General features: G+C 38.7%; 1 protein-coding gene across 1 annotated transcript in view; it reads right to left on the reverse strand.

The window, feature by feature from the left end:
- Positions 1-15,045, reverse strand: part of CNGB3 (cyclic nucleotide gated channel subunit beta 3) — a 206,569-nt gene that overhangs the window by 54,652 nt on the left and 136,872 nt on the right. The window contains exons 12-13 of the mRNA XM_037803185.1: positions 14,825-14,984; positions 12,821-12,918 (exon numbers count right to left, since the gene is read on the reverse strand). Of these exons, the coding sequence (XP_037659113.1) occupies positions 12,821-12,918; positions 14,825-14,984 (258 nt within the window). The remainder of the gene's footprint in view (positions 1-12,820; positions 12,919-14,824; positions 14,985-15,045) is intronic.

Here is a 15,045-nt window from a genome sequence, read left to right on the forward strand (position 1 = left end):
AGTCCTTCTGCAATTTGTTGATTGAAGGCCTAAAATGTAAACCTAAAATCCTCCTTAGGAAATCTTAAAATAGGTATTTGTTAAGTTAAATGATTTTTAAGTACCCTTTATTTACTCTGATCCTGAAGATTGGAAAGATCCAAAGCATGCTTGCCAGCTTCCAATCTTTGTGCCGGATTTTTTTCCTTTTCTCTCTTTCCCTCTTCCTCTTCCTTCTTTCAGTCTGCTTCCATTCAAAGATATGGAAGACTCATTTTCAGGAAGAATTCAAGATATGGAGGTTTTCAGCAGCTGAAGTCACCTTTCTTTGTATCACTGGAAATTCTGGTCCATGTGTTTACTAACATAGCAGCATTTTTGTCTTTGTAAAATTCAAATCTGTCTTGTCAGTTTCCTCCTTATATAGTTTTCTTTGTCTACAGGATTGGATCCACACTCCACAGCCTGGCTTCAATGGACCTTTCTAGATTTCACTTTGGTTGTCATCACTATGCCCTGGTCTCAAAGGGCCTCTCCTCATTCTGTGACAGGGTTATGCTATTTCACACTTGTAAGCCTCTGTCCAGGTGTCTCAACCTTCTCACCTGGTAGACTCCTTTGCATCCTTCCACATACACACCTCTTATGTTACCTCCTGTGACTCTTACCCAGAAGCCCTGGATGCATAGGAGGCTCTCAGTGAACATGTGAGACTGATTCAGAAGCAACACAATAATCAGTTGGGTATAATTTATGTGACAGGGGTGTATAATCTCTATGCAACCTAGCTCCTCCTAAAGAAAGAGATTTGTATAAACTGCTAAGACTGTCGCCATAAAAATAAATTTAGAAAGAATCCATACTCGCTTATTTTCTACTTTACTGGGCTTTAGGAGAAAAAAACAACTTTTTCATTTAATGGAAATACAAATGGAAATGGGTCCTTTCTGGAAGGAACTGCATCTTTAATGGAAATGACAGGTAAAAATGAATCTAAGTTTGTATACAACTTAGCAAGATGTGAAGATTTAACCTTTTTTCTAAAATGTTGCTGATTTTATGAATTTCCAAAAATATATGTGAAAACAAAGGAAAAAGCTCTTGAGGCCGAAACTGGTAACTTCCAAAAATCAGAGATAATTCCGTGAAAGTCATCACTATCAAATTTAAAACTTTTCCTTTAGAAAAGTAGTTTTTGTCATTAATTCTCAATTAAGCCAGTTATTAATATATAAAGAGTTTTACAACATTTTAAATTTTTGTTAAGATAATTTACCCTAGTAGTGACTTCCATATATTTTTGACCTAAGCTACAGTAAGGCATATATTTATATTGTACCTAGCATGCATGTAAATATGGATATGCACATTTAAAAATAAATAACAGAAACAAAAATTTCATAATGCCTACCCTTACTTATGAGGAGGCACTCTGATATTTTCTCTTCTACTTTATATGTTGGTTGTGACCCACTTGATTATTAATTGAATTCACGACTCCCCAGTGGATTGCAAACGGCAGTTTGAAAACCACTTATCTAGACAAACTGGTTAAGCAATGTAGGAATCCCTTTCAATGTTTCCCTGGTGAAAGGTCATAAAACTCTGCTTGTACACATTCCATAATGCTTCTTCTTCTCCAGCACTTCTATTAGGAATTGGAAACTGAACTGAAACTACTTTCTTATAGGTCCCAGGGCATTCTCTCTTCCACTTCCCTCCTGCCCCTTCTTTCTCTCCCAAGGAAGCAACTAAGAAACTGCTGTGTGTCAGAAACTATGCTGTACAGTGCAGATACAAAGACAGTAAAGACCAAGCCTTGTTTTTCAAGGAGGTTTTACTCTGGAAGAGATTTTACAGCTTAGAACAGATGTTTACAATTGAGAGTTATTTTGTGGTAAATATAGAATGTCTGACTCCTTGTCCATATGACAGACTTTAGTATAGGTAACTTCTTTTGTCCTTGAATTAATTTTTTTCCTATAACTAAGGATTCTTACCATGTACACATTTCCTTTTAAGTCAATTCTTCTTCTTATATTGAGGAATAATTATTACAAACAGTGAAATATACAGATATTAATTGGACAGTTTAATCATTTTTGACAAATGCACACACGTGTGTAACGTCCCTAGCAAGACATAAAACATTTCCAACATTCTGGGAAGTTTTCTCTTGTCTTTTGCCAGTCAACATCCCATCCCCACTCCCACTAGAAGCAATCATTGATCTGATTTTTATCATCACAGATTAATGTTAAAAGACCATCTTTTTACTATCTCTTTGGTCCACTACCCAATCCCCACCTGGGCTAGAAGATACTCTAATTTGTCAAGGTCCTTCTTAAAATGATAATTTGAAATTTGACATATTAATCCAGGGGTAATTTAAATAATCAAGAAAACCATTATGTTAAAACGTAGGGCAATCTCATACATAACTGTTGACTCATGGAGTTTGAAGTCAACTAAAACTTTCAGGTCTGAAAACAAATTGTTATAATACTATTAAGTTCAGTTTTAGTTTTATGCATGCTGTACTTAATTTTGTTTTCTTTTCTCTTTGTTGCAAAGTATTGAGTTGAGTTAATTTTAAATTTTGCAATCTGACACATTAATTATTCCTTCCTGCTTTGTGTCATCTGCCAAGTTGAAAATCACACCTTTTACATCTTCATCAAAATCTTGATGGAAATCTAGAACAGGACATGATCAAGGAAACTCTACTATCCTATAAAGCCATCAGTTAACCTAACCTTGGGAATGAATCTACTAAACCTTCTACTACACAGCTCCTGCTTCTTCAACCTCTGCTTCTGCTAACCTTGGGTCCTGTCACCAGTCTCTTCTATAGGCTGCTACAATTCCTTCCATTTGGCCTCCCTGCTTTCCACTCTTGCTTCCTAATGTCTACTCTTCACTCAGCAGAAAGAATGATCCTTGTCAACATGTCACCTTCTGTTCAGGATTCTAAGTGCCTTTGTGATTCAAAGTACAACACAGTGTATACCACAGCTTCCAAGGCCACCTTGTCCCTTGCCCCAGCCACCATATTCTACTGTTCTCTGACTCCTCTTGCCTTCTCTGTCTTTTCCAGCCACTCTGGCATTCTTGTAGGGTTGCCCAACTCAACTTCAGCTGTTCTATCCTTCTGGCATGCTCCTTTCTCATGCATACCTGCAGGACATATGGGGAAGTCATGGATTCCCTCAGCAGCCATCTCCTAGCCATTGTTTACCCCCTCTTTTTCTTTGGGTGCAGATGTTTCAATATGTTTCCATTTTGCAGTCCGGGGAGACTTTAGGTTTCAGGGAATGGCCTGACCTTACTTTGAACCCAGATGCCAGAACAAGCAGTCCCAGCTACTTACCAGGTTAGGAACTGTCGTGTATGGCCCCTCCCCCTCGGTTATATAAATACCCCACCCTCGGGGAGCACAGATTTATCCCTCCTCTCCCATGCCAAGTGCAGGTTGTGGAGCTGCCATACCCTGAACTGAGCAGTCTGGTCTCCTCAGAAGACCAACCTCAACGGGACCTTTTCCCTGCTCTTTTGGACCTTTTGTACAGTGTAAGTAAGAAGGCGGTCATTTGCTAAGTTTCTGTTGTGCCTGAGCCTGAGTTCCCATGGCGCACCTTAAAGCCACTCGCTCTGCACACTCCCTTGCTTCCTTCTGTCCTCTGCTCAGATGCACTTCATTGTGGAGGTCTTTTATGACCAGTGCCAACCCTCATCTTCCTTAACCTGTTTAATTCTGTTCATGGCTCTTATCACCTCCACACATGTTCTATATTGACTTGATTTTTCATTCCCCTCTTCGAGAATGTCAGCACCATGTGTATTTTCTAAAATTTATTTTTATTTGAGATGTTGCAGGTTTACAGAAAAATCATGCACAAAATACAGGGTTCCTATATAATGCCCCCCATACACAGTTTTCCCCATTATCAACAATTTGTCACAATTGATGAAATGATATTATAATTATACTATTAACTATAGTCCATATAGTTTACATTAGGGTTCAATGTGCTGTACAGTCCTATGTTTTGTTTGGTATTCTAGTAACATATACACAGCCTAAAATTTCCCCTTATAGCCACATTCAAATATATAACTTAGTGGTGTTAATTGCAGTCACCATGTTGTGCTACCAACACCACCATCCATTACCAAAACTCTTCCATCATCACAAACAGAAACTCTACCAATCAAGCATCAATTTCCCATTCTCTGTCTCTTCCATGGCTCCTGGTAACCTGTATTCTAGTTTCTGACTCTGAATTTGCTTATTCTAATTATTTCATGTCAGGTTTTAGATAAAATGGTGCCTGGAACTTAGTAAATATTTGTTGAATGAATTAATTGGAGAGATGAATTAGTGAATGTCATGTGCACAGAATTAAATCTTAGATGAGAAAAATTTACATACACTATAATGCATAAAGAAAAGACCAGTAAAATTAAAAATATTAAAAAATAAATTAATTAAAATTAATTAAACTTTCTATGCATTTTTTTTTCTGAAAAAAAAAAATCTCTAAATTTAAATTTGGCCATCTTAGAATTGTTAAACTGAAGTATTTATAATCGGAGACATGATTAGGCAGAATTCTCTGTCAGGCCAATGCAGAGCTAATCTGGGGCCTGGTTTGGCATGCACTGCCAAGTCACATTCATAAAGAGGAGAGAATGCCCACACTAGCAAAGACATAGAGCTGTAGGGTTTAATTATATTTAAATTAATGCCAGAAGAATCTGAAGAACTCTTCTTCTTTGACACCAATTAGGAGAGCGAGGTTTTGAAAGAATAAGATGTCTGCTGAAGAGAGACCCGTAATTTATTTGACTCTTTCATTCTACATAAATTCTTCAGGTTATTTTGACTTTGTTAAAACATAATGGCGGAGAGGCGGGGCAAGATGGCAGACTGGTGAGCTGTATGTTTCAGTTACTCCTCCAGGAAAGTAGGTAAAAAGCCAGGAACTGCGTGGACTGGACACCACAGAGCAATCTGTCTTTGGGCATACTTCATACAACACTCATGAAAACGTGGAACTGCTGAGATCAGCGAAATCTGTAAGTTTTTGCGGCCAGGGGACCCGCGCCCCTCCCTGCCAGGCTCAGTCCCGGGGGAGGAGGGGCTGTCAGCTCCGGGAAGGAGAAGGGAGAATTGCAGTGGCTGCTCTTATCGGAAACTCATTCTACTGATTCAAACTCCAACCATAGATAGACTGAGACCAGACACCAGAGACTCTGAGAGCAGCCAGCCCAGCAGAGAGGAGACAGACATAGAAAAAAAACAACACGAAAAACTCCAAAATAAAAGCAGAGGATTTTTCAAGTTCTGGTGAACACAGAAAGGGGAAGGGCGGAGATCAGGCCTTGAGGCGCATATGCAAATCCCGAAGCAAAGCTGATCTCTCTGCCCTGTGCACCTTTCCTTAATGGCCCTGGTTGCTTTGTCTATTAGCATTTCAATAACCCATTAGATCTCTGAGGAGGGCCGTTTTTTTTTTTTTTTTTAAATCCTTTTTGCTTTTTCTAAAACAATTACTCTAAGAAGCTCAATACAGAAAGCTTCAAAGAATTGAAATTTGGGCACGTCAAGTCAAGAGCAGAACTAAGAGAGCTCTGAGACAAAAGGCAATATTCCAGTGGCTGAGAAAATTCACTAAACAACACAACTTCCCAAGAAAAGGGGGGTGTCCGCTCACAGCCACCATCCTGGTGGACAGGAAACACTCCTGCCCATCGCCAGCCCCATAGCCCAGAGCTGCCCCAGACAACCCAGTGTGACGGAAGTGCTTCAAATAACAGGCACACACCACAAAACTGGGCGTGGACATTAGCCTTCCCTGCAACCTCAGCTGAATGTCCCAGAGCTGGGAAGGGGGAGCAGTGTGAATTAACAGAGCCCCATTCAGCCATCATTTGAGCAGACTGGGAGCCTCCCAACACAGCCCAGCAGCCCAGAACTGCCCTGGGGGGACGGCACTCACCTGTGACATAGCACAGTCATCCCTCAACAGAGGACCCGGGGTGCACAGCCTGGAAGAGGGGCCCACTTGCAAGTCTCAGGAGCCATACGCCAATACCAAAGACTTGTGGGTCAGTGGCAGAGACAAACTGTGGCAGGACTGCACTGAAGGATTAGACTATTGCAGCAGCTTTAAAACTCTAGGATCATCAGGGAGATTTGATTGTTAGGGCCACCCCCCCTCCCCGACTGCCCAGAAACACGCCCCACATACAGGGCAGGCAACACCAACTACACACGCAAGCTTGGTACACCAATTGGGCCCCACAAGACTCACTCCCCCACTCACCAAAAAGGCTAAGCAGGGGAGATCTGGCTTGTGGAGAACAGGTGGCTCGTGGATGCCACCTGCTGGTTAGTTAGAGAAAGTGTACTCCACGAAGCTGTAGATCTGATAAATTAGAGATAAGGACTTCAACTGGTCTACAAACCCTAAAAGAACCCTATCAAGGTCAGCAAATGCCACGAGGCCAAAAACAACAGAAAATTATAAAGCATATGAAAAAACCAGACGATATGGATAACCCAAGCCCAAGCACCCAAATCAAAAGACCAGAAGAGACACACCACCTAGAGCAGCTACTCAAAGAACTAAAGATGAACAATGAGACCCTAGTACGGGATATGAAGGAAATCAAGAAGACCCTAGAAGAGCATAAAGAAGACATTGCAAGACTAAATAAAAAAATGGATGATCTTATGGAAATTAAAGAAACTGTTGACCAAATTAAAAAGATTCTGGACACTCATAGTACAAGACTAGAGGAAGTTGAACAACGAATCAGTGACCTGGAAGATGACAGAATGGAAAATGAAAGCATAAAAGAAAGAATGGGGAAAAAAATTGAAAAACTCGAAATGGACCTCAGGGATATGATAGATAATATGAAACGTCCGAATATAAGACTCATTGGTGTCCCAGAAGGGGAAGAAAGGGGTAAAGGTCTAGGAAGAGTATTCAAAGAAATTGTTGGGGAAAACTTCCCAAATCTTCTAAACAACATAAATACACAAATCATAAATGCTCAGCGAACTCCAAATAGAATAAATCCAAAAAAACCCACTCCGAGACATATACTGATCACACTGTCAAACATAGAAGAGAAGGAGCAAGTTCTGAAAGCAGCAAGAGAAAAGCAATTCACCACATACAAAGGAAACAGCATAAGACTAAGTAGTGACTACTCAGCAGCCACCATGGAGGCAAGAAGGCAGTGGCACGATATATTTAAAATTCTGAGTGAGAGGAATTTCCAGCCAAGAATACTTTATCCAGCAAAGCTCTCCTTCAAATTTGAGGGAGAGCTTAAATTTTTCACAGACAAAGAAATGCTGAGAGAATTTGCTAACAAGAGACCTGCCCTACTGGAGATACTAAAGGGAGCCCTACAGACAGAGAAACAAAGACAGGACAGAGAGACCTGGAGAAAGGTTCAGTACTAAAGAGATTCGGTATGGGTACAATAAAGGATATTAATAGAGAGAGGGAAAAATATGGCAAACATAATCCAAAGGATAAGATGGCCGATTCAAGAAATGCCTTCACGGTTTTAACGTTGAATGTAAATGGATTAAACTCCCCAATTAAAAGATATAGATTCGCAGAATGGATCAAAAAAAATGAACCATCAATATGTTGCATACAAGAGACTCATCTTAGACACAGGGACACAAAGAAACTGAAAGTGAAAGGATGGAAAAAAATATTTCATGCAAGCTACAGCCAAAAGAAAGCAGGTGTAGCAATATTAATCTCAGATAAAATAGACTTCAAATGCAGGGATGTTTTGAGAGACAAAGAAGGCCACTACATACTAATAAAAGGGGCAATTCAGCAAGAAGAAATAACAATCGTAAATGTCTATTCACCCAATCAAGGTGCCACAAAATACATGAGAGAAACATTGGCAAAACTAAAGGAAGCAATTGATGTTTCCACAATAATTGTGGGAGACTTCAACACATCACTCTCTCCTATAGATAGATCAACCAGACAGAAGACCAATAAGGAAATTGAAAACCTAAACAATCTGATAAATGAATTAGATTTAACAGACATCTACAGGACATTACATCCCAAATCACCAGGATACACATACTTTTCTAGTGCTCACGGAACTTTCTCCAGAATAGATCGTATGCTGGGACATAAAACAAGCCTCAATAAATTTAAAAAGATTGAAATTATTCAAAGCACATTCTCTGACCACAATGGAATACAATTAGAAGTCAATAACCATCAGAGACTTAGAAAATTCACAAATACCTGGAGGTTAAACAACACACTCCTAAACAATCAGTGGGTTAAAGAAGAAATAGCAAGAGAAATTGCTAAATATATAGAGACGAATGAAAATGAGAACACAACATACCAAAACCTATGGGATGCAGCAAAAGCAGTGCTAAGGGGGAAATTTATAGCACTAAACGCATATATTAAAAAGGAAGAAAGAGCCAAAATCAAAGAACTAATGGATCAACTGAAGAAGCTAGAAAATGAACAGCAAACCAATCCTAAACCAAGTACAAGAAAAGAAATAACAAGGATTAAAGCAGAAATAAATGACATAGAGAACAAAAAAACAATAGAAAGGATAAATATCACCAAAAGTTGGTTCTTTGAGAAGATCAACAAGATTGACAAGCCCCTAGCTAGACTGACAAAATCAAAAAGAGAGAAGACCCATATAAACAAAATAATGAATGAAAAAGGTAACATAACTGCAGATCCTGAAGAAATTAAAAAAATTATAAGAGGATATTATGAACAACTGTATGGCAACAAACTGGATAATGTAGAAGAAATGGACAATTTCCTGGAAACATATGAACAACCTAGACTGACCAGAGAAAAAATAGAAGACCTCAACCAACCCATCACAAGCAAAGAGATCCAATCAGTCATCAAAAATCTTCCCACAAATAAATGCCCAGGGCCAGATGGCTTCACAGGGGAATTCTACCAAACTTTCCAGAAAGAACTGACACCAATCTTACTCAAACTCTTTCAAAACATTGAAAAAAATGGAACACTACCTAACTCATTTTATGAAGCTAACATCAATCTAATACCAAAACCAGGCAAAGATGCTACAAAAAAGGAAAACTACCGGCCAATCTCCCTAATGAATATAGATGCAAAAATCCTCAACAAAATACTTGCAAATCGAATCCAAAGACACATTAAAAAAATCATACACCATGACCAAGTGGGGTTCATTCCAGGCATGCAAGGATGGTTCAACATAAGAAAAACAATCAATGTATTACAACACATTAAAAACTCGAAAGGGAAAAATCAATTGATCATCTCAATAGATGCTGAAAAAGCATTTGACAAAATCCAACATCCCTTTTTGATAAAAACACTTCAAAAGGTAGGAATTGAAGGAAACTTCCTCAACATGATAAAGAGCATATATGAAAAACCCACAGCCAGCATAGTACTCAATGGTGAGAGACTGAAAGCCTTCCCTCTAAGATCAGGAACAAGACAAGGATGCCCGCTGTCACCACTGTTATTCAACATTGTGCTGGAAGTGCTAGCCAGGGCAATCCGGCAAGACAAAGAAATAAAAGGCATCCAAATTGGAAAAGAAGAAGTAAAACTGTCATTGTTTGCAGATGATATGATCTTATATCTAGAAAACCCTGAGAAATCGACGATACACCTACTAGAGCTAATAAACAAATTTAGCAAAGTAGCAGGATACAAGATTAATGCACATAAGTCAGTAATGTTTCTATATGCTAGAAATGAACAAACTGAAGAGACACTCAAGAAAAAGATACCATTTTCAATAGCAACTAAAAAAATCAAGTACCTAGGAATAAACTTAACCAAAGATGTAAAAGACCTATACAAAGAAAACTACATAACTCTACTAAAAGAAATAGAAGGGGACCTTAAAAGATGGAAAAATATTCCATGTTCATGGATAGGAAGGCTAAATGTCATTAAGATGTCAATTCTACCCAAACTCATCTACAGATTCAATGCAATCCCAATCAAAATTCCAACAACCTACTTTGCAGACTTGGAAAAGCTAGTTATCAAATTTATTTGGAAAGGGAAGATGCCTCGAATTGCTAAAGACACTCTAAAAAAGAAAAACGAAGTGGGAGGACTTACACTCCCTGACTTTGAAGCTTATTATAAAGCCACAGTTGCCAAAACAGCATGGTACTGGCACAAAGATAGACATATAGATCAATGGAATCGAATTGAGAATTCAGAGATAGACCCTCAGATCTATGGCCGACTGATCTTTGATAAGGCCCCCAAAGTCACCGAACTGAGCCATAATGGTCTTTTCAACAAATGGGGCTGGGAGAGTTGGATATCCATATCCAAAAGAATGAAAGAGGACCCCTACCTCACCCCCTACACAAAAATTAACTCAAAATGGACCAAAGATCTCAATATAAAAGAAAGTACCATAAAACTCCTAGAAGATAATGTAGGAAAACATCTTCAAGACCTTGTATTAGGCGGCCACTTCCTAGACTTTACACCCAAAGCACAAGCAACAAAAGAGAAAATAGATAAATGGGAACTCCTCAAGCTTAGAAGTTTCTGCACCTCAAAGGAATTTCTCAAAAAGGTAAAGAGGCAGCCAACTCAATGGGAAAAAATTTTTGGAAACCATGTATCTGACAAAAGACTGATATCTTGCATATACAAAGAAATCCTACAACTCAATGACAATAGTACAGACAGCCCAATTATAAAATGGGCAAAAGATATGAAAAGACAGTTCTCTGAAGAGGAAATACAAATGGCCAAGAAACACATGAAAAAATGTTCAGCTTCACTAGCTATTAGAGAGATGCAAATTAAGACCACAATGAGATACCATCTAACACCGGTTAGAATGGCTGCCATTAAACAAACAGGAAACTACAAATGCTGGAGGGGATGTGGAGAAATTGGAACTCTTATTCATTGTTGGTGGGACTGTATAATGGTTCAGCCACTCTGGAAGTCAGTCTGGCAGTTCCTTAGAAAACTAGATATAGAGCTACCATTCGATCCAGCGATTGCACTTCTCGGTATATACCCGGAAGATCGGAAAGCAGTGACACGAACAGATATCTGCACGCCAATGTTCATAGCAGCATTATTCACAATTGCCAAGAGATGGAAACAACCCAAATGTCCTTCAACAGATGAGTGGATAAATAAAATGTGGTATATACACACGATGGAATACTACGCGGCAGTAAGAAGGAACGATCTCGTGAAACATATGACAACATGGATGAACCTTGAAGACATAATGCTGAGCGAAATAAGCCAGGCACAAAAAGAGAAATATTATATGCTACCACTAATGTGAACTTTGAAAAATGTAAAACAAATGGTTTATAATGTAGAATGTAGGGGAACTAGCAGTAGAGAGCAATTAAGGATGGGGGAACAATAATCCAGGAAGAACAGATAAGCTATTTAACGTTCTGGGGATGCCCAGAAGTGACTATGGTCTGTTAATTTCTGATGGATGTAGTAGGAACAAGTTCACTGAAATGTTGCTATATTATGTAACTTTCTTGGGGTAAAGTAGGAACATGTTGGAAGTTAAGCAGTTATCTTAGGTTAGTTGTCTTTTTCTTACTCCCTTGTTATGGTCTCTTTGAAATGTTCTTTTATTGTATGTTTGTTTTCTTTTTAACTTTTTTTTTCATACAGTTGATTTAAAAAAGAAGGGAAAGTTAAAAAAAAAAAAAAAGAAAAGAAAAAAGACAAACAAGGAAAAAAAAAAAAAAGATGTACTGCCCCCTTGAGGAGCCTGTGGAGAATGCAGGGGTATTCGCCTACCCCACCTCCATGGTTGCTAACATGACCACAGACATAGGGGACTGGTGGTTTCATGGGTTGAGCCCTCTACCATAAGTTTTACCCTTGGGAAGACGGTTGCTGCAAAGGAGAGGCTAGGCCTCCCTGTATTTGTGCCTAAGAGTCTCCTCCTCAATGCCTCTTTGTTGCTCAGATGTGGCCCTCTCTCTCTGGCTAAGCCAACTTGAAAGGTGAAATCACTGCCCTCCCCCCTACGTGGGATCAGACACCCAGGGGAGTGAATTTCCCTGGCAACGTGGAATATGACTCCCGGGGAGGAATGTAGACCCGGCATCGTGGGATGGAGAACATCTTCTTGACCAAAAGGGGGATGTGAAAGGAAATGAAATAAGCTTCAGTGGCAGAGAGATTCCAAAACGAGCCGAGAGATCACTCTGGTGGGCACTCTTACGCACACTTTAGACAACCTTTTTTAGGTTCTAAAGAATTGGGGTAGCTGGTGGTGGATACCTGAAACTATTAAACTACAACCCAGAACCCATGAATCTCGAAGACAGTTGTATAAAAATGTAGCTTATGAGGGGTGACAGTGGGATTGGGAATGCCATAAGGACCAAACTCCACTTTGTCTAGTTTATGGATGGATGTGTAGAAAAGTAGGGGAAGCAAACAAACAGACAAAGGTACCCAGTGTTCTTTTTTACTTCAATTGCTCTTTTTCACTCTAATTATTATTCTTGTTATTTTTGTGTGTGTGCTAATGAAGGTGTCAGGGATTGATTTAGGTGATGAATGTACAACTATGTAATGGTACTGTAAACAATCGAAAGTACAATTTGTTTTGTATGACTGCGTGGTATGTGAATATATCTCAATAAAATGATGATTAAAAAAAAAAAAACATAATGGAAAATATAAAATTCCTAAATGCTGTATAAAGCAAGAGCTTAGGTTTAAAAGAGAGGTGGCTGTGGTGTCTTTCTACTCATTGTAAAAGCACTTGCCTTGAACAAGTCGACTTTGCTGATGGTACTGAAGTTCACATCAACAGCCAGGGCTAACTGCATTGTCCTTGGCAGGTTCTCAAGCAGAGCGGACTCATCTTCAAAAAGATAAACACATCAATCCATAGAGCATAATAATGAAACAAATCACCAAAGCAGAAAAAATAAAACAATAAAGGAAACAAAACATCAACTCTTTAAATAGATGGATGCTTCTAATGCTGTTATTTTCATTACTTCAATTGGACAGGCATACTAACCACAATGGCACTATTACGTTCATGAGAGAAAATCAGTATTTTAGCTATTGATGACTTATTTAATAATTCCAGAATATTGGTTTTTGCTGAAACTTCAGTTTCAAAGTTTAATGATATGGGACAAAGGCTAGCAAACAAAAAAAAAAAAAAAAAAAAAAAGAGGATCCAGTTCATGTTTTCTGATTCTACTGATCCTTGCTTTAACGCACTAGGGACGGCAAGTAATAACAAGGGCCACGTGACATTTGAAAGCTTGCAGAGCACTGTGACATCCATTATTTTATTTGACCCTTATGATAGTCCTAAACATAGGTATTTTCATTCACATTTTGCAGAAAAAAGAAAAACACAAAGAACCTAGGTTCAGAGAGACTAAAAGTGACATGCTTGTTTGTGCATAGTCAGTAGGTGGCACAGCTGGGAAAGAAATCCAAAGAAGAAATGTTCTAAGTGAGTAGATTCAAATTATTGCTATTATTTGCTTATTAACTCAATGAAGAATGTGAATACTTCTAAGATTTTTCTGCCTGTGAATTCAAATTAAATGACAGGCCTTCAGGCCAAAAGAATGTTCTATAAACAAAACTGTCCATTCTTGGTGTCTAACATGCCAAGGGTTTCTGAGAGTTGGTTACTTTGATGTTTATTATATCTATTTATAAAAGAGAAAAACTGATATATTATATCCTTATTTTTATTCCAATATAAGTTTTCAAAATATGAAAATCCTTCATATAATAACACAGATCCTTGTTTCTGAGAATTTTTGGTGCCTAGTTAACTCCTTAAGCCAAGGCATCGGATTGGTGTCTCCTGCTGCTAAGGGAGAGAGGGGAGGAGCTTGGCCATCACTCCTTTTGTTGCTCTTCCTCCCCATTGAAATGCTTCCAGAAATAGCTTGAGGAGCTCAAGAGGCATGTTGTTTGGTAGTGCAGGATTCAGGAAGTGGTTTTAAACACGGAGGCTGGAGTCTCTTACAAGTGGTAGAAAGTGAATGAAAGGTGCTACCATCAACAACCTTAGGAATCTTTGCAACTTGAAAATCTTGTGGTGATTTGCACTTTGGTGGCAACAGTTTTTTTATCTTCTCAAAAAATTCCTCTTTTATATGGTAAGGAACAAACTAAAAGTTGAATTTGATTATTGCTAATACTAGTACGTTATCTTTAATTTACTTTATATCCTTTAACATGTATTTTTTTACTCCAGTGTTGTATTGTTAATAGTAGACACCATTAATAGTCTCTTAGATGCAATTGAGAATTACATAGTAGGATGGGAATGGCCCAAAGGTTGCTTCTCTTTCTGAGTATTATGTTCCAGTAGAGAACATGGTGTCAAAGAAAAAGCAAGGGTTTTGAAGATGCAGGTCTGAGTCCCTTTTAGGCCACTGTGTGCTGTTGGTCAAATTTCTCAGTTAAGAGCCTGCCTTTCCTTGTATCTAAAAAGGGGTTGATGACACCTAAATTTGCCTGATACTTCTACTTCGTTTTGGTGAAGATTTTATGTGACAATGTGTGTAGTACCTAGCAACCAGTAGGCCTTTTCCACTCCAGGGTTTGTATAACTGGCAAGATAAAGCTGGATATTTAAGAAAAAATGTCCTGTGGTATTAAGTTAATGCTTTTAAGGATCATCTAAGTTTCTCAGTCTTTTGTTCAAATCCAATTAGTCTCTGCTTCTACATTACAAAAATTTCATTACATAGTTTACAGGGATTTAGTCAGTTATTTGCCATGCCTACCTAGCATTCTTTTAGAGTCCCACGTGTATTCATACCAAGTCCGAACCCGACTCTGCACACTTTTAGGAATTGAGTAAGTATTCATGTAGGCAATGGCATGATCCATGCTGATGCGGAAGCTGTTCTGATTGGCTGTAGCCGCCCCAATTACATCTCGCATCTAAAACCACAAATATAGTCAATGCATGCTCAGTAGAGGAAATGCAAGAGTTACTAAAAGT

This window comes from Choloepus didactylus, chromosome 14, assembly GCF_015220235.1.
Source record: "Choloepus didactylus isolate mChoDid1 chromosome 14, mChoDid1.pri, whole genome shotgun sequence".
In the NCBI taxonomy this organism is placed as follows: domain Eukaryota; kingdom Metazoa; phylum Chordata; class Mammalia; order Pilosa; family Megalonychidae; genus Choloepus; species Choloepus didactylus.